General features: G+C 39.3%; 2 protein-coding genes across 2 annotated transcripts; both read left to right on the top strand.

The window, feature by feature from the left end:
- Positions 1–669: 669 nt before the first annotated feature.
- Positions 670–5,172, top strand: LOC140995757 (uncharacterized). Its single transcript, XM_073465840.1, has 3 exons — positions 670–778; positions 1,942–1,998; positions 2,302–5,172. Exons 2-3 carry the CDS (start codon positions 1,950–1,952, stop codon positions 3,420–3,422), a joined length of 1,170 nt encoding a protein of 389 aa, XP_073321941.1. The 5' UTR covers positions 670–778; positions 1,942–1,949; the 3' UTR covers positions 3,423–5,172.
- A 369-nt stretch (positions 5,173–5,541) lies between these two features.
- Positions 5,542–18,066, top strand: cfap52 (cilia and flagella associated protein 52). The gene is made up of 14 exons (XM_073478755.1): positions 5,542–5,602; positions 6,597–6,796; positions 6,941–7,077; positions 7,520–7,645; positions 7,846–7,945; positions 8,173–8,289; positions 8,976–9,076; positions 9,216–9,386; positions 10,802–10,950; positions 11,071–11,216; positions 11,745–11,896; positions 12,823–12,925; positions 17,502–17,613; positions 17,885–18,066. Exons 1-14 carry the CDS (start codon positions 5,542–5,544, stop codon positions 18,064–18,066), a joined length of 1,857 nt encoding a protein of 618 aa, XP_073334856.1.
- Positions 18,067–19,344: the final 1,278 nt, after the last annotated feature.

Genomic DNA, 19,344 nt, shown 5'->3' with positions numbered 1-19,344 from the left:
TTATTCAGATATCTGACCTTTATTTTGAATAGAATGCTTTTTTTATTACTATATAGCCTTTGTAATGCGGTCAAAAGCAACTGAGTTTCAGACTGAAAACATATTTTTACGTAGCCTAACTGTCGGTAAGTTCATAATCTTGAAATTGTTAACGTGTGTAAGTTGTGTAAGATGTAGATATAGTAAAAATATTTTTAAAAATGATGTGACACTGACATTACTGACCAACTATGCTGCGTTTTTGTGCTGTTGGAATTATTGTGAGCGTTAAGGGCCACATTTGAATTGGGAAAACGAGTTTGTTGTTTGTTTGTTTTGTTGTTGATGTTTGTATTTTTTGTGATAACAGACAAAAAAGTTTAACGCGGCTCAGTGAAAGGATGTCGAAAACAAAAATAGTCTACATTTCGGTCTGGAGATGTAAGTCAGTGTATGATTTGGATGTATCTACTCAACTGTATCTAGTCGTTGTTTAAGTTAGTCCGCACATTTTTAATAAAAACCCAGTTGGTACATGACGCGTACTTTCTTCTCATTAGCTGCTCTGATACCACAACACAAAGCAGGTAAGCCTCTGGGGCGCATGAACGGTAAAAATACGGACTTACGTGCAGCCCCTGAATGTATCATGCAGGGGACGGGCTGGTGTGCACTCTCACTGCTGTAGCCTGTTTAGCAAGCTTCTGCAACTAGCTAACTTGAAATGTGAAGTAGGTTACATTAAAAACGCTGCGGACAAAAGATGTGACAGCCTTCGGTTTTAAGGAGTATTAGAGAGGTGGGACTCAATCTTATATGCCCTGCTCAGTCTTAAACGGTTCTGTTTGTTAACGCGACAACAACGTTAGCTTTAGCTTAGTTAGCTTACGTAGCTCTGTCTGTGTTGCATGTGTGTCCCAGATAATCATCTACCCTTAGTTTTTAATGCCACTTCAGCAAAAATATGACTTGCGTTAACCATATAACAGTCAGGGGTTATCTGTCATGAAGCGGGGTCGTGCTAAGCTCATCTTTAAAAACTAAAAGCTTAGTTGCCCTGCCCATTTGCAGATGTTACATTCATCATAAAATCAACATCTGGTCTTTTATCAGTCAGCACTGGCTCCTTTCCAATCCGAGATGCATTCACTAACGTTACTTTATATTAAAGTCTATTACGTTTCCAGTGTTAGTGTCGTTCGACTCTCATCCCCTCAGTCCTCTTTGAAATACTGTGAGCTACACGTTGGACCCTCAGAAGTCAGCATTATGAATAGCTTTACAGCTGTGAAGGGTGGATCATAGTCATTGTGTCTGTCTCGAGAGGCGATGGTGCTTGAAAAATGACCCAAAATGGAGCCTTTTAAATCCTGCTTGGTTGAAATCATGACCATATATTTCTTTCTTTCATCACGTCATCATCATGTTTGTACACATATAAATCATGACACTCGTGTACACTGTGATCTCCCAAGTGTAAGATACAATTTTGCATGGCCTCTAAACAAATTCAACAGGATTTCACAGAATAAATATATATCCAGTGTGCACATTCAACTTGTAAATCTTGCACTTAACTGTATTTATACCTTTTTAAGTCATTTAACATTTGGATTTGCTATTGATGTATCAGTCAGCCAATGCGGAAGGAAACAATGCAGTATAGAACATTTGTGGTAATTTAAGTAAGTATCACTGCTAAATAGTTTGTCATCCAGAAAGCATTGACAAGGTGATTTTTTATAGCTGTACAAAAACAAAAGCAAATCTACAGTCACTATCAAGACTATGTTATGTGTTTATATTTAAAAAATGTTTTGAATTAGCCAATATGTCATTATCAGATTTACATGATGAACTATTACATAACTAAAAAGACCAACACTAAATTACTGCCCTCCAATACTGATGTAATCTTCCAATTCCTCTGTTTGTGTCTGATCATGTGTTGTATCTAAATAGGCTGCAGCATGGGTCCAGACACTGCATCTGCCCCTAAAACAGAATCTTCAGAGGAAAGTAAGTATTGATACTTTTTTGCATTTTAATTTTTCTTTATTATTCTTCATAATGCAGAAGATTGCTAGATTGCAGAAGATTGAATGTCCATTCAGTAAAATATCCCTGCAACCCTAAATGTGGATTGCAGGTGTTTGTCACACTGAACTTACTTCTGTTTCTTTCTTGTTCTCAGTTTAATTGAATAATTGTTTAACATTAGTCGCTGATAAAAGTAATTATTGTATTCTGCTGAGAGTTCTTTCCAGTCAATTTGTTCATTGAAGTATTCAGAAGATATTCTTGGATGTGATTGGTCCTCAGGTCCAGGAGAAGTCGTTGTGAAGGTCATCTCAGAATCAGATTCCAATGATGCTTCAAACGCCACTGAGCCCGAGAACTCCAAACAGCCAGGGAGCAACATATCCGACAAGTGTTATCCTTGCTCCATCTGCGGCAAGGTATTTGACAGACCATCAAAGCTAGAGAGGCATAAACCTGTACACACGAGGAAGCCCAAGACTCTTCATCAGTGTCAACATTGTGATAAAACTTTCACGCAACAGGAGAAGCTGCTCAGACACCAGAATTGCCACAACAGGACTAACAAGCACCCCTGTCCTGACTGCGGAAAAGTTTTCAACAGGCCTTCAAAGTTAGAGAGACATAAGCGCACCCATTCAAAGAAACCGAAGGTGCCTCATCAATGTTCGTACTGCATGAAGACATTCAGCAAACTTAATAAACTCGTCCGTCACAAACGGATGCACACTGGGGAGAGGCCTTTCACGTGCTCGGTCTGTGGAAAAGGATTCTCCGAGTCCGGTCACTGCAAAGCACACGAAAAGACGCATGAGGAGCAGCCAGAAAAACCTCACTGCTGCGCCGACTGCGGGATGTGTTTTTTCAAGGCCTCAGAGCTCCGTCGACACTTCCGCTCACACACAGGAGAGAAACCTTTCAGATGCACCCTGTGTGAGAGCTGCTTCTCCCGCTCGGAAGGACTTAAAAGACACATGAGGAGCCACACAGGAGAAAGACCGTACAAATGCATTATCTGTGGGAAGGGATTTTATTCCCGTCAGGATTTGAATATTCACGGATTGACGCACTCGGGGGAGAAACCACATCTTTGCCCAGTGTGTGGTAAAGGCTTCTCACAGCTGGGCAACATGAAAGAACACGAACAAAATGTTCACATTAAGTCTGAGAAGTATATTTGCAATGAATGTGGGGCGACGTTCACAAGGTACAAGTCACTGACAAAACATCAGCGGACACACACAGGCGAAAGACCCTATCTGTGTCTCACCTGTGGTCGTAGGTTTTCATGGAGCCATTCTCTAAGCAGGCACCGGAGGACACACGCACACAGACAGATGTCTATGGACACATCTAAAGACACATCAAGTTTTGAAGGACCCTCTGAGAATCCTAGCAGTTGAAAATGACATTTCCTCTTAAAGCAATTTTTCTGGCGCTACAGTCAAGTTAAAATCTACTGATTTATGATATTTGTTTTGTATTACATCGATCACTAATTTTGAGGTGTTGCCTGTTGCTGCTAGCTCTGTGTGTATACAAAGTATGAGTCAGGGCTCCGGTTATGTTCTCTTCTGTTAATTGGGTGAACACAGATTAACTGAAAATTTAAGCACGCTGCTGTATGTGTGGAAGCTCTGTTTACATCTTTTCTTCCTGACAGATTTGAACTTGCCTTTAAATAATGTAAAAGAATATCTCATATCATGAAATGAATTCCTGTTGATCATTAACCATGAGATCTGTCACAACCGAAGTAGAGTTACCCTGCCAGAAGGCCTGAAAATGAAAATCTATTTGAGATTCAACCAGACTGATTAATAGATGCGATACTGACCAAGTCTCTATAACATTATTATTAATTGAGATACCAGACTATAGACCGTCGCGCTAACAACAACAGTCACTTCTGTGTGGAAAACTGGCTGTTAACTTGCATTGCAGAGATTTCAGAAATCGGCAAACTTGTTTATTTTTATTGTCATTTTCAGACCCAACTGTAGCGTTTAAAGATATATAGTAAAACAAGGTGATCCAACCTATCTGCCATTTCTGCTTTTATGTTTTATATTATTATATTTTATATATCGGTTTGCTTTGCTAGCCTCTTTGGTATCTACACTACAGCAACATCTCAAAGTAGCTGCTAATTTTAGGTAAACTCAAGCTCATTTTCTTTAGTCTTTAGCTTAACCGGTAAATTAGGTCTGCAACCTTTCGTTAGTGTTGTTATTAATGAGATATAAAAGCATCAAACATGCATTTTAGATAAATTAGATCTATACACTTTGAAATAATACATTTTATGTAAGCTAATGCGTGATGCAGGGGTTTTCTCCCCCAAAGTTATTGTAAACAAACATTGTGATTCGGTCTATAGTCTTGACTAAATTTCTGCTTTCTAGTGGTGATGAACTTTATCCGATGTATTCTGCTACCTCACAGTAACAACTCCATAGAAAGCACAAATATAAACCAGTCTAAGATTCATGCATGGTACAGCTCACACCAGTAGCTCAGTGGTTTTCTTACTGCATTTGATTAAAGGAATTTCCTTTTTCTGCACATCTTATACACAAAGTGGCCAAAAATAGACAGTTTTTATACTCTTACAACAAGTTCTCTTTCATAATTAAACCCTCACAGAATTGTTAATGCTATTAATGCTGGAGCAGAAAAAGTGCAGTTACACTATATTCTTTATGCAGGTACATTACCTCGCACCACTAATGGGAAACACCTGCTGTGAGATCACTGATTGCAGTGTCATCAGAAATTAAAGTTCGATGTTGCGCAGTGGTTTGAGAGGAGAGTGCAGCAGCTGTGTAAAATTAAGATTGATATAGTAAGTCTGTCCTTTAAACATTTTTTTTTTATCTCTATTTTATATTGATATGTACTGTATGGCATATATATTGTGTAGTTATGTAATCCATTGTTTTGCTTGTGGATACATTCATTATACATTATACATAGTGCTGTATAACTGCACAGTAACAAAACAATGGGCCCCCTACTCTTTTGAAATACATACTCAGATAATAATCTCAAATCGTGCTTTAGTTGTACCGATGAAAATGTGAAATGAACTTTGAAGTCTCTCAGTGGGGTTATCTCTGAAGTTATTTCATATAAAACACGGCCACCAATGAACTGTCTATTGTTTTTATTGTGTGTGACGTCTGTCTTTGTGTACTTAACAATTCTGATGCATGTTGCCTGCCTGTAAAATCAACAGTCGAGTTAAAGTTAAAGAGTTTATCTGAAGGTTTTTACGTGCACCGCTTTGAAGATAAGAAATTTCCAACAGCACGTGAAGGCAGCGAAGACGGTTAACTGACCAATGACAGTTGCCGATAGAACCCCAGCTGTTGCTAGGCGACGTTTGTTTGTCGTTAGTTGCCTGTTAGATGGAAACCCGTCAGGGCTGTTTTAATCCAGCAAAATTTGAATTAATTGATGAAAGCAACCCCATTTTAACACTTTACGGGAGAAAGCGATAATAAATTGAGTTTCTCAGCCATGGCTATTGAAACACACGGCGTGCCTCAGCTTGAACTGGAGGCTGTCATTGGGTTCAACGGTAAGTTGTCTTGCAAACTTTTCAGTTCTGACTAGCTAACGTTAGCTAGCAGTTAGCTCATTTTTAATACTTGTGTATGATGCTAGTTAGTATGTGTATGTTAGGTTATATATTTTTATTGTCAAAGCTGTGTTTTCAAATATATAAGGAGGTGTCAGAAAAGAACTTAAGAAGTAAAAAAAAATATATGAATAAACTTCATATAGGCTAACAGTTTTCCTGCAGGAATGTAGCTCAAAATGCTTCCCAATGAAGTAAAAATGTGATAATAAAATAAATTACAGGCAAATTAAGAAAAGTGCAAATCATATTGCACAATCAAGCCAAGCAATTCAGTGAATAACAAACGAAAGATGCATTAAGTAGCAAGAAAAGGAATGCTAGAAACAATACGATGTGTTAAAGATAAAACAAAGGAAGAATGGCAGTCAGGTAAAGGAAGTGTTGTAAAAAAATCCGTTTTAAATTGAGCCTGCTTCTCTTATAGTCATGGGTAGGGAGTTGCTGATTTACTTATTTGCGTGATATATTTTTAAAGAAACTTGCAGAGTATAAAATAATTATAATCATTTTTTTTTTTAAAAAGAGAAGAGTAGGCCCCAAGCCATTAAGAACATTGTAAATAAGTAATAAATCAACTCTGGAAGATACTGCCAGGTCTCTCTTTCTCTCTTGCATTATGGTAGTCTAATCTACAAGTTTTTCAGCATCTTGTTGGGATTTGAGCTACTGTGCCTTTGCAATGAATTACATCAAAGAACACTACAAAACCTAACTACCAGTGTTATCTAAACTATCTTTAGAAAACCCTATTGGGTACTTGGTTGCATTAGTTACTTGTTAAACAGTAATAGGTTGCACATTGTGACTGCTGTCTGCTCATCCACCATTTTAAACAAGAGACCATCCAGCACAATCACAAACAGTTTATCTTTGTCCATTTCCATCTTAAAACATGTTAGATCTCATGTTATGCTACACTTTGTTTCATCAGGGCATGTGTCTTCTGGTCTGAGGGTCCATCCAGACGGAGAGCACCTGATTTACCCTTTGGGAAGCACAATTATCCTGAAGAGAATCGAAGATGGCAAGCAGGAGTTCCTGAATGGACACACAAACAACGTATCCTGCATTTCAGTGTCCAAAAGTGGATCGTATATTGCCTCTGGACAGGTCAACTTTATGGGCTTTAAGGTAGCCTATAAGGAAGCAGTCATTGTTTTTTTAATTTATTTGGACTTGAATCATTTTACAGTAAGGAAAAAAAGGGCAAAATAAATGTGTAATTTATGTATCAGTCATTAAAAAATAATAATAAATATGCACATATGTTCCAAGGCCGTTATAATTATCTGGGACTACGCACAGCGAACAATTTATGCGGAGCTGCTACTCCACAAGGCGAAGGTGGAGGCACTGGCCTTCTCCCCCAACGACAAGTATCTGGTGTCCCTTGGGGGTCAGGATGATGGCAGGTAAACATCACGTACATGTGCTCCCTCCCAAATAATGACATTATGTTGTGTTGCACAGGAGTTGGGAAAAGATACACACGATCAGTGGAAAAGCAGGATAGTAGTTTCAAGAACTCAAAAATGATACCTTCTGCACCTTTTATTGACATTTTTATAATACTTACCAGATCCTAACAAGATTGCAGTGGCCAGAAGTTTATAAGAGTAAAGACAGGGTTTACTGCAGAGGCCATTTTTATGCAAATAGAGACATTTCTCACAATTGAAAAATACATTAATTTCCTACAAATCAGTTCTTCAGTGGAATTCTTCAAATTCTCTATTTTGCTTTAAATTTCATTGAATGGTCCCACCTTAGTTGCACATGTACAGTATGTAAATTCTCTCAACTGTACATATTCTCTGTTTGAGTATGTGAGGAGATTTCTGTGTGTTTTTTCAGCATAGTGGTGTGGAATGTAGAGACCAAGCAGGCCATTTGTGGGAGCCCGGCTTCAGCTTCCAGCGCTGGCCACTGCCTCACCCTGCAGTACTCCAACACAAACAATATCTTTGTTTCTGCTGGAAGGTGAGTCTGTAAACCAAGTCTGTGCCTAGTGCAGCTCATGAACACAGACTTTATATTTCTCAGAATGTTTGCCAATAAATTTAATTTTAATGAATCATTTTAAGACTTTTTTCCAGGCATACCCACCTTCCAAATGTTTCTCTATCATGAACCTTCTAGTTAATGCGTCTTTCTGATGATTCTTTGTCTTTTTTGGGCAGCGGAACATTGCGAGTCTGGGAGCTGGACCTACTCAATGGGAAAATCAAGCCGACAGAGTGTCAGATAGGCAAGCTGAAGAGGATTGTGAAATGTTTAGAGGTATGATGCCATTGCCAAAAATCAATAAATGATTGGTGGTGCAGTTGCAGTAGATGTGTGGGGAGATACAGAACTAATCATCTGTGAACATGACTAACACATGTTGGAACACAAGCACGCCGCAGAATAAGATATTACACAATGATTCTTTTATTTTGAATTGCCCTTAAACTTATAGTACACTTCATATAGCAATATTAGATAGTGTTGCTCGTGTCATTATACAGATTTCAGAGGATGACCAGTTCATTTACTGCGGCACCACCAGTGGAGACATCATGAAAGTCACACTGAAGACGGGATTTCTGAGTGACTGTGGTCCAGCTAAACCAAAATACAGCAAGGTAGGAGTCATTACATTCCTAATCTAGCTCTGTGAAGGTTGTTTCAGCTGTTGCTCACTTGTATTCTGACTCATAGTTGCATATGCTGCTGCGTATATAGATCCGACTGAATCAATGGAATGCTCCTTTGAAAATATATGCACTGGCTTATGTCATGTCATGTATGGATCATTATGTACCACCTTGTCAGTCCTGAACTCAATCTTGCTTTTTCCATTAAAACTACTCTCTTTAATTCATGTTGTGTCAGAGCTTTCTGATTCTACACCCTTGAACTGATTTAGGCAGCTGCAGTATTTGAGTAAAGTCACCAGGTGTTTTATAGATTTGGTTCAGCTGATGCAAATTAATTCACAAATAGTCTGGTCCCTCTCAAATTATTTTTGATTTCCAAGGTGTGTTATAAACTATAATGCCTGTTGATGCAATTAGATGGACCTTCGACCAATCAAGGTGACAAAATGTGTGATACATGCATGTTTGGGCGGTTCTTGGACTTCATGCAGGAGAAAATGGCAGCCTGTTCACAAATGTTCTCGGTTACAGCTAAAATGTGTTTTTGAAAATATTTGAGTATATACAGTAACATCATTTTAATCTATATTTGATCAGCACTGCCTAGATATTTCTGTGTGTGTTAATAACATTATATCTTAAAACCTAGTGCTCATGCCTTTTCTGTGCAGGGTGTCAGCGTCCTAAGGGTACTGAAGTCTGGGGACCTGCTTGTAGGCTCTGGATCTGGCACCTTCACTGTGTGCTCCAGGACTAACTTCAAAACACTTAAGTGAGTCCTTCAACAGTACCACTTGAATCATTCCCATCAAAAAAGTTCACAGCATTACATTAGGATAAATATCTAGGGAAGCAATATGATGTAAAAACGTTTGTGCTTGTTATCTCTTTTGCCTCTTGTCCCACATTAGGGAAGTCCAGCTGGAACAGGGTGTGACTTCCATTGCTCTAAGAGGAGAGGGCCAGCAGTTCTTTGTTGGCACAGAGGCTGCTCAGATGTACCGTTTCAGTTATGACAACTTCGAAGCTAAACTCATTTCCACCAGCCACAACAGTGCCATCAATGATGTAGCCATATTATTGTAAGTGGCAAACATACAAGTGAAAGAGTGAAGAGTCAAAGTCATCAGTCAGTCTGTTTTTTTATGGTTTTGATCTGAGACCCACCAGAGAGAATATAGAAACTGGCACATGGCTTTAATGGAAGCTTTTGAATTTGGCAAAAAATATCCATCCTCCATCCAAACGCCATCATGTTGTAGAAGAGTCGCTTTGAAAGGGTAGAAGTACTAATGCACTGTTTAAAATCAGTACATTTTGGAGATTAACATTCAGTCGAGGTAATACAACCATTTTGCGCAATGTCTATACAGGACCACTCTAAAAAACACAGTCATCAAACAGTGCCAGGCCAGCTGCCTGTTCAGAATCCTCATAGCAGAAACTTCCTATGTCCGAAATGCTACCTTATCTCAGTTCAGGATAAAATTTTCGACTTTTAGTACGACAGAAACATGTTTCTTAACTGCACTGAAAAGGGTATCTTATCTTATAGGAATTTAGCTATTGCAGAACCATCCTAACTGAAGATTTTCCAATTTGGGAATCCTAAGTTAGGTTGGCATAGACCCTGTTCTCAAGCACCACTGCTGTTAGGTCTGTATGACAATGACAGTGAAGATGGCCAACAACATGAACACTGAAATATTAGAATTAAGAGGCTACTCAGACTGTAGAATGTAGAATCTCAAAGAACCTGACAGAGGTTTTTAATCATGGATACAGGCAGTCTCGTATACATTCTAAACACAGATCCAGACAGGCCGAGTGCCGATTAAAGAATCAAGTTTACACTAGTTAGGATTTCTTAAATTAAGATGAAATGTCTGACATAGGATAGGACACAGCCATGAGTTTAGGAAATGCTTCTGCAATAGGAGGATGAGGATTTGTTCTGTAATAAGGCTCCACATCTGTATAGGACTGTTTGAGGTTCTATAAGCATGTGTTGCCTGACTTTGGTGGACCTGCCTTAGATCTACATTAGATAGGCAGAGAAAGACCTGGTTCACTATTTGCATGGCCGCAGTTGTTTTTACGTTTCCCTCACAAATAAACATTTCTCCTAAGATTAAAATAAACATAGCAAGTGATGGTTCAGAAACCTTTGGTGTGAGTAGTTCTATGCTTTTTAAGGCAAACAGTTTAAACCCCATTTATCTCCCATAATGCATGACTTCAGTACCCCATTGTGCTCACTAGAGGGTGACATAAGCATGCCTCAACCATGTCAGTCCATTCCAAGCTTAGAAATACAGTTTTGTTTTTGGGTATATTGTACACCTGGGTAATGTATTGAATCTGACTTCATCATATTATTAATAATATGGATACTAGGTTGAATGTCTTTAACTAAATTTGCACTATTTTACAACAGATAGTCATACCTACATTCACTGTAAAGCCACATCGCTCATTTTTTCTGTTTCTCTGCTAGTGGAACATCTGAATTATTTGCTACCTGCTCTGGAGGGGACATCCGTGTGTGGTACATAAACAAGCCCAAAGAGCTGCTGCGCATCACTGTACCCAACATGACCTGCAATTCCCTGGACTTCATGACTGACGGACATAGCATCATCAGTGGTGGGAATCAGAGACATCTGCAAATTTACCCACTTCCACTAAAATTACCAATTACTACTGAACTGTACTGAATTAAATTAATCTTCTCGGTGACTTAAAATTGATTTCACTGTCTTCTAGCCTGGAATGATGGTAATATTCGCGTGTTTGGTCCAGAAAGCGGCCGGCTCATGCTCATTATTCACTACGCACACAAGAGTGGTGTGACGGCCATCGCTGGCACCAGGGACTGCAAGAGGATCATCAGTGGAGGGGGAGAAGGGCCGGTCAGTACACAAAACAATGAAAAACAAACATATAATTGATGAAATAATGTTCAGTGATGTCATCAGTTATAAGAAACGCGCTGAATTTTGCCCATTGAAAGTCAAAGTGCCCACTAATTCCTCCAAGATGTCTGCGATTGTGTGCTACAGTTGGTTGCACAACTTACACTATTTCTTTCAATTAAGAAGTTATAGGCTTAAAAATGGAATTGTTATTCTCCGTAGTTATTTGTAAGGAAGCTGACCCTGTTACCCAGCCTGCGTATTTCTGAACAGAACTTAAAAAAAAGGACCAAACTGATCAGAGAAAGAAAGATATCCTGCTTGATGAGTTAGTGGACAACATATTCCTGTCACAGTCTAGACTATTCTAATGAAGCTGTTTGTCCATTTCTGTTGAAGATCTTTGCATCGATGAATGTGCAAATAATTGAAACAAAGATAACAGAGAATGTTCCTCAAGTGTCATATCTGATGTATAAAGGGATCTCCTGTGAGGTTGAATGAGTTTGGGTTCACCTGCTGCAGGTGCGTGTTTGGGAGCTGCAGCCACATGGCCACCTGCTGCTGGAGACCATGGCAAAGCACAAAGCCACTGTCACTTGTATCAAAGTCAAGAGTAACGACAAAGAGTGTGTCACTGCCAGCTCTGATGGTGCCTGCATCATCTGGGACATAGTGTGAGTAGCCTGTCTGAATACCCACTATGCTATACACTATAACACTATACATAAACACATACAGTATGTTTCTTCTTTAAACCTTTCATCTTGTGTAATTACTGCATAAAATGCTCCTTTTGGGGCTCTCATTTGTTTGTTTTGTTTTTAATAGGAGTGAAATACTGTAAATAATTACTAATGATATACATAAGTGCAAAAACAGAGTGCTGCCTTCAGGTCTGAGTTGTAGTGAGAGAGAAATACTGAAGCTGTTCATCTGTGTCTGACTGGTACAGTAGGAATAAAGAGAAATCCAGTGCACTCTTCATGAAGGAGCTTCAAATCCTTTAATCCTTGGGCTTCTTCTGTGAGGAGAATAAAAACCTTTAAAAACTCTGACGGTGGTCATATTTTTTCACCGTTTCTCCTCTTCGATGAACAATTCTGTGGATTAAAGGCTTCCAGGCTGTGTTAATCAAGAGTAGCATGGATTTGTTTTGTTACTAGCAAGCTGATGTTTGAAAAGACTATTAGTCAGACAGACAAGAGCCTTCAGTGCATCTAAATCAGGACCCGCTCCAGCTAGACACATGATCATTTTTGCAAAATGAAAAATTGCTCTACTGGAATTGTAAAACTCAATGGGAATCAAATAGTTATAAATTACCCTAAGCATATTCTTCTGCAATTTGATATGTATAAACAAAAGTTTTCATATCGGCCCATATCGGACAACATGTACGCCGATACAGATATATCTAATATCGGCCAAACAGTGTATTGGTCGGGCTCTAGTTTATTTTGTCTGCGTGGAAAATGAAACATTTTAAATCACATTAAACTGGAGTAGACAGTTCCGCTTCTAGGGTTAGGGTTACTATTATGATTACTACTAATACTATTACTACTATCCTCTGTCTCTTCTGCATCATTTCCTGCTGTAGGAGGTTTGAGAGTCTTCAAATGGTGATCGCCAACACATTGTTCAGGACTGTGTGCTACCACCCACAGGAATACCAGATCATCACCAGTGGCACTGACAGAAAGGTGTGTTTTGGTACTGTTCATACTTTTAGTGCTCATTGCAGCAAAATGTATTTTAAAGCAATCCCAGTGGGCAGGTTTTCTGAGTTAATGTTAACTTAAAGCAACATTATGTGGAAATTGGCATTTTGTGCGATTTGGCGCCCCCCACAGTTTCTGAGTGCAACACCACTGTCATACATATAAATCCCAGGTCTGTAACAATTTGTCAGACATAATGTAGCTGCTACCTACAAACAAAACTCATTACGTCATAACAATGTCATGTGTAACATGTATGTATAGCTGTGATCCTACCCTCTCACTGAAGTTACATAGTGCAAAAAAAAGTGATGGGGGGCTTTACACTTTCAGCAATGAAAGTGACTCTAGTGACTCAGAGTGAGTCACTTCACGCACAGTGAAGCTCAAACATTCAACCGTAGGAACAAGAAGAAAAAACACATCTTTGACTGGAAGAGGACTTTTATTCATGTTCATTAATGTGGTCTCAGAAATCTGCGCAATTATCTTGACTTCAACATTTGTTTTAGTTTGTTTTATGCATTGGCATGTGCATAAAACCCAGAAGGCATTCCTCACAGTAAAAAAAATGTAATGATTGTAATGATTGAATATCCCTCAGGGTGCAAAGAGACTGGCACTCAACAGTGGTAATCTAGATGTCTCATTATGCTGTTATTGTTATTATAATCTCCTGTCAGCATGCATGAGAGAAAAGCCTGCTGCTCTGGTAAGATCAGCCTCGAGGAGCACAGTGAAGACTCGCACAATCTCACACACACACTTGCGTGTCCATAGATTAGTTTGAAAAGCCTCTAATTTGTTTCTCAGCTCAACATAATTAGGCCATTGTGTTGGCTTCTAGTCACAGTGACAAACGCACTCAGCCCCTTATGTCTGTTATTTTGTGGGTAATTTTGATTAACTCTGCACCACTTATGTGCAGAAAGGTCACAAGTTCATAATGGCAGAATGAAATGCTTGTTTGCTTGATTGTGCACTTGATCCACACCCATTGAACCCGGCCACACACACTAGAACCCAAATTGTTGCCCTCCCATGCATTCTGAGAGGTGAGGACAAGTTGTGCTGATTAACGCAGCACTGTGGATGTGGGAGAGAGAGTGAGAAGGAGGGATTCAGAGAGAGGGGAGGTAGACGGAGGGGGGGTGCCATGGTGTTCGTGCCTTCCTGCGGATGTGCCTGTGCCACCCGAGTGCCAGCCAGATCCACCATCTGCTCATCCCAAGACACAGGCGCTCTGTCTGGGAGAACAAATACCAACACTCTGCTCTCTCTCTCTCTCCTCTCCTCACTCCAAGCCTTCATCACATCACACATCCCAGCATGCCTCTGTGAGTAAATTCACAGAAAGTTAACCAATAGAAGTGAGAAGAGGCGTGAAGAGAAAATGGCTAAGAGAGACGAATTGGAGGGCCAGGGGGAGATGATGATGCATTGTATGATGGTGGTGACTGCAGTTAAAGTTCAAACTGAACATTTCTTTATGTTGCAACATTTCTTTAGGTTATTTCTCTCGTTACATTGCTGTGCTTATGCTCTGGTTAGGTTTGCACACAAAAATCACAGGGTTAGGGTGAGGAAAAAATCAAGGTTTGGCATAAAATACCTGTTATGGTCACCACGATCTTGGAGGGAGATGGTCTGGCTTTTGGTCGCCGCCAAAGTGGCTGGAAATATGCCCTTTTTTTCGAAATAAAATAATCTGGAATTGTCGCCAGGTGTCTTTAAAAATGTCTACTGGTGTGACTCAAACTGCCGCCTGCTGTTTGGCAGCCTTGTTGGCTGTAATAACGACACTACCAACCCCTCCATCTCCTGATTTAAATGTGACTAACAAGCATATAATGTGAACGTCATCTGCCATGTTTTGTAGAAATGTCAACCTTGGATGTACCTTTGGCTTGCAGAAACGTTAACTACTGTCATTATATCATGGTGACTGGGCTGGGGGCACATATACTATATGTGTAATAGATATCATGCTATTAACAAAATAAGCTGCCCTATAATACTATAAACTTTTGTGGCTCATTTTAAATGCATATTTTTAAAGGACCGTGAGTGTGAGGACTTAATGATGCTGTTCTTGCCTGTAGCTGAGGCACCTGTCCTCTGAACTCAGGTCTTTTCTTCTTACCAACAGTAGGCCTGACGTTTCTTGCTGAATGTAATTAATTTCCTGGTGGCCCGTATTGTGGCTGTAGGCCAATTTCCCAGGCTGAGGTGGAGGGAACACAGATGGGTCAAAACAACTCAAACAGGTGGGAGTCCCTAATAAGCTGCTGAAATTAGATAAGCAGTGGAGAGAGGTCATGACTGTGACAAGAAGGAAGAGATGACATTCAGAAGAAGGAGAGGTGTTACAGTAGCAGGTCATAAGCATTATTTTCATCTTTTATTCGTGGTATTCTAAGTTCTATTTGTTGAAAAGATGTTGCTTTCATGTTTGTAAACCTGCCACAGCTGAATTAATTTGCATATTCTGTATAGCTGTAAGCCTTTTGTCATTTGGTAGAGAGTTGAATAAGAAAAGAATTTCTGAACTTTGCATTTGGTGTTTATAATGAATTGTTTCCCCCCCTGGTTGTGGCTGTGTTTTTCCTAAATTATGTTTTGCAAAGTTATTTGGTGGAAATAAGTGTCAGAGAAATACTGCTGTATCAAACAAACCCCACAGAAATGCTCCTGTGGCTTGTAAGGGCTGGCGAGAATCACTCTGCAGTTCTGAAACTATAAATAAGATTATTTTTCTTTTCTTACTGAGCCTGTTGTTCCTCTTTCATTACATAATAACCAACAGTATTTGATATGTCTGTGTTGGATTACATGTCCTCTGCTTTCATTCACTATAAGAAAAATGAAATCCTGTCTCAGAGTCTATTCTTAAAAATGTTGTGATTTACGTTGAAGTGGAGTCTGTTTTGCTGACTTTGAAATGGCATTTGGACTTTATGAACACACATAAGGACTGAGATCATTGCCACCAAATCTTCTATTAGATACTCATTCATACAGGATGACTCACAAGACTTATTTTAATGGTACCTAACTGTTGAGATGTAATCAGGTTAGTCATATAAATAACAAGAAAGGACCCTTGGTGGTGTGTGGTTCTCTGATGTTTCAGCTGCCTGCGCTATAAATAACTTCAGCTAACAACTGCCTTTTGTAAGACTTGATACTTTGACAGCTACAAAGCTCTGGGGATGATTACATCTAATTTAGATCAGCAAATGTGTTTTCAGTAGGTGTGTATGTGAGAGGCAGTGGCAGAGTCTGAGTAAATGTACTCAAGTGATCTACTTAAGTACAAATATGAGGTACTTGTACTTTGCTTGAGTATTACTGTTTTATGTAACTTTATACTCAAGTACATCTCAGAGGCAAATAATTCACCTTTTCCTTGACTACATTCCTCTGACAGCTTTGGTTACTAGTTACTTTTCAGATTACAAATTTCCATACCCTTTTTTCCTTCGTCCAGTGAAATGTTTTTCCAAATTTGGTGATTTAGAATTTTTCTGATAAACTGAAGAACAAAGTGTTTCTTTAAGGGTTGAGAAAATTCTCCTACTTCTCGACCTAAATAAATTATTAATAACCCTCTTGGATTAGAGGTAAAATGAAATAGTCACAGAGCCGTTATAATAACGTATATATAAAACAGGCTGCTATTATGAGCTCATGAAATGCTGGCTTTTTAGAGATATGTGAATTTCATAGGACAGTAACACTACAAACATATGATGACTTCATAGAATACAATGCAGTGCTGTGGATTAAACTACCTGACAGTATATAAAGTGGCTAAGATGAGCTCAATTTTAAACATCTACAGCAGTAAAATCCAAAACATCAGATATAATAGATACCACTTTACTGCATAATGAGTACTTCAACTTGTCGTACTTAACTTAAATTTGTACGTTTACTCATAGGTGCCATTTACACTGCGGACATGTCACCACTTTTTAAAATGGTTGATTTTGTCCCAAATCACATTTAACTACTGTATTTTTCTAGGATTGAATAACCTGTGGCCTTGTGCTTCTTGTAAACACTTTCTCTAATGTCAAAAAAGTGACTGCTCAACGTTGTTGTGCATTTTATGCTGAATATTTTCATAATTTCAACTTCAAGGCTATGTGCTATCAGTGCGTTGTTATGCAAGATTTTCCCCTTTTTGAATACTTATTGAACCACTGTTAAAAGGTTAATAGAATCTAACCATTGATTTACACATTTCCATACAGAGTTAGAATAATGGGACAGTAAGTGTAGTTTGGGGTCACATATTGCATATTACCAAAATAGGAAATATTACAGTTTATGATGCTGTAATAGAACAGAAGCTCAACAGCATAGATATGTCATTTCTGATTCATTTTTGATCATTTAAGAGAAGAGACTCCACAATATGTGCAGTACACAGGCACATAACATAAGTTTGTATCTCCCTCCTTCTTGGACTCCGTGATGATGAGCAAATGTGTGTTACGTATGACACCTGCAACTCCATTTCAGGGTTTCTGTGTGTTAAATTCCTCCTCAGGTTACCTACTGGGACGTGTTTGACGGCTCTGTCATCAGAGAACGGGAGGGCTCGCTGTCTGGGGCCATCAATGGCATGCACATCTCACAGGATGGCAAACACTTTGTGACAGGTAATGGCCCATTACTCATCTGTTGCCTGTTATGTTGTTGTTGCTGTGCTCCTCCTTTTAGTGATTTTTTCTATTGATGTAATTCAGCTGGAAATAAATGAGTCTAAATCTACAAAATCTCTCGGGTTAATGAGTGCTCGATACCATCTTTGTACACGCCCCAGTTCATGACTGTCTTTTCTTGTGAATAGAGTTTACATTAGTGCCCTTTAGTTAAAGAACTGCATTAATAAATTCTTGGATTTTTCCTGATTCTCTCGTTTGATTACAGGAGGAGATGACAAGCTGCTGAAGGTGTGGGACTACACTGGAGGTGAAGTAACCCACATAGGAATAGCTCACGGTAGCAGTATCACCAGCATCAGGCTCTGCTCCAACAACAGAACCCTAATCAGCACCAGTGCAGACGGAGCCATTCTCCGATGGAAGTTCCCTCACCCTTCTTCCTCTTAATTTGATGTGCGGACGCAATACAACATGCTTAATGCACGCAAAGCCACACTGGAACTAGAATTTATCCAACATTCTTCCTCAATCTCTGAGCAGATGTTCCTCTGAGAATTTAACAATCTCACTGAATGGATTTACACTCTGACTAAGGAATAAATTTAATTTCATTAAGCATCAGTGACTAAATGAGATTTTCTTTGTCAGTAGAGATAGGATCTACAAAAGTGAAGACTTCTTGAGCAAGTGGTGATTCCACACAGGGGCTGAATATACTGTAGGTGGGAATCCACAGACACTTACTTGAATTCACAACTAAACTTCAAGTCACAAGAATTCTTCACATCAAAGTGTCTGCACTATGCTACTTTATACTTTTTTTAGAACATCGAAATGAATGTTGTACCACCAACTTCCTCAATGCACATAAATCCAAAATATAAAAAAAGGCTGTAGTATACAAAAGACTACATTTACAGATATTATTCTCCTCCTGCCTGCTGCTGTAGAGGCAAGCAGGAGGCCCAGATTCTTGGCCGCTTAAGCACAAGGCTGTTGTCAGCTAATCCATCAACAGCGATCCCCTGAAGGATCCTGGTTAAAGAGGGGAGGCAACGTGCAACAGAGAGCCTCTCTGACTGTCTCTGATCTGAACCCATTTTCCTCACCATTGTTCAAAGTGGCCTATCTAAATAATTTAAAACTCACCCCTGCTTCCTCAAAAAAAATAGTAAAATGGCAAACCCAAATCAGCAAAAACATCCCAGGTTCAGAGAGAAAGAGCATCTCTGGAAGAAGCACAAGAAGTCAGATTTAGTTTACTGGTTACAATGGAGTACCATCTGTTCTAACAATGCTGGAAAATGAGCATCAGGGAAATTATGGGAATATTGGATAGGACTCTGACTATCTATTTCAATAAATCAGCACATCTGGCCCACTAAATTCAATCTTTAGTACTGGTGAGCTGTGAAATTAAGCTTCAGATGATTAGAATGAGAATAAAGCAAAAAAAGATGCCAGAGCCCCATTGCTATCCAGACCTGCACAAAACGTGTCCTGGCTTAATGGTTCTCTAACATCCATTCTGCTTACCTTTGTGGAGCTTCCAGGGTGTTGTAGTGGCAGCGGCATTAATAAGTGTGAAGACAGCAGCCAGGCTATTTATAGGATACTGTCCATGTGTCTGTAAATGCTTATGTTATGTAGACAGGGTATTCCATAGCAGGACGCAGAAGCAGGCGAAGACCCTTTGTCAGTTAGAGCTGCCGCCTGCAATTATTA

The sequence above is a fragment of the Pagrus major genome, chromosome 1, assembly GCF_040436345.1.
Source record: "Pagrus major chromosome 1, Pma_NU_1.0".
Lineage (NCBI taxonomy): Eukaryota > Metazoa > Chordata > Actinopteri > Spariformes > Sparidae > Pagrus > Pagrus major.
This window is presented reverse-complemented; position numbering and strand designations above follow the sequence as displayed.

What these genes read in the sequence shown, in the direction of transcription:
- LOC140995757 (XM_073465840.1), top strand. Translation starts at nt 1,950, where the DNA reads ATGGGTCCAGACACTGCATCTGCCCCTAAAACAGAATCTTCAGAGGAA. An exon ending in AACAGAATCTTCAGAGGAAA is followed by an intron (nt 1,999 to 2,301) that starts GTAAGTATTGAT and finishes ATTGGTCCTCAG; the next exon opens with GTCCAGGAGAAGTCGTTGTG.
- cfap52 (XM_073478755.1), top strand. Translation starts at nt 5,542, where the DNA reads ATGGCTATTGAAACACACGGCGTGCCTCAGCTTGAACTGGAGGCTGTC. An exon ending in GGCTGTCATTGGGTTCAACG is followed by an intron (nt 5,603 to 6,596) that starts GTAAGTTGTCTT and finishes TTGTTTCATCAG; the next exon opens with GGCATGTGTCTTCTGGTCTG. An exon ending in TGGCAAACACTTTGTGACAG is followed by an intron (nt 17,614 to 17,884) that starts GTAATGGCCCAT and finishes GTTTGATTACAG; the next exon opens with GAGGAGATGACAAGCTGCTG.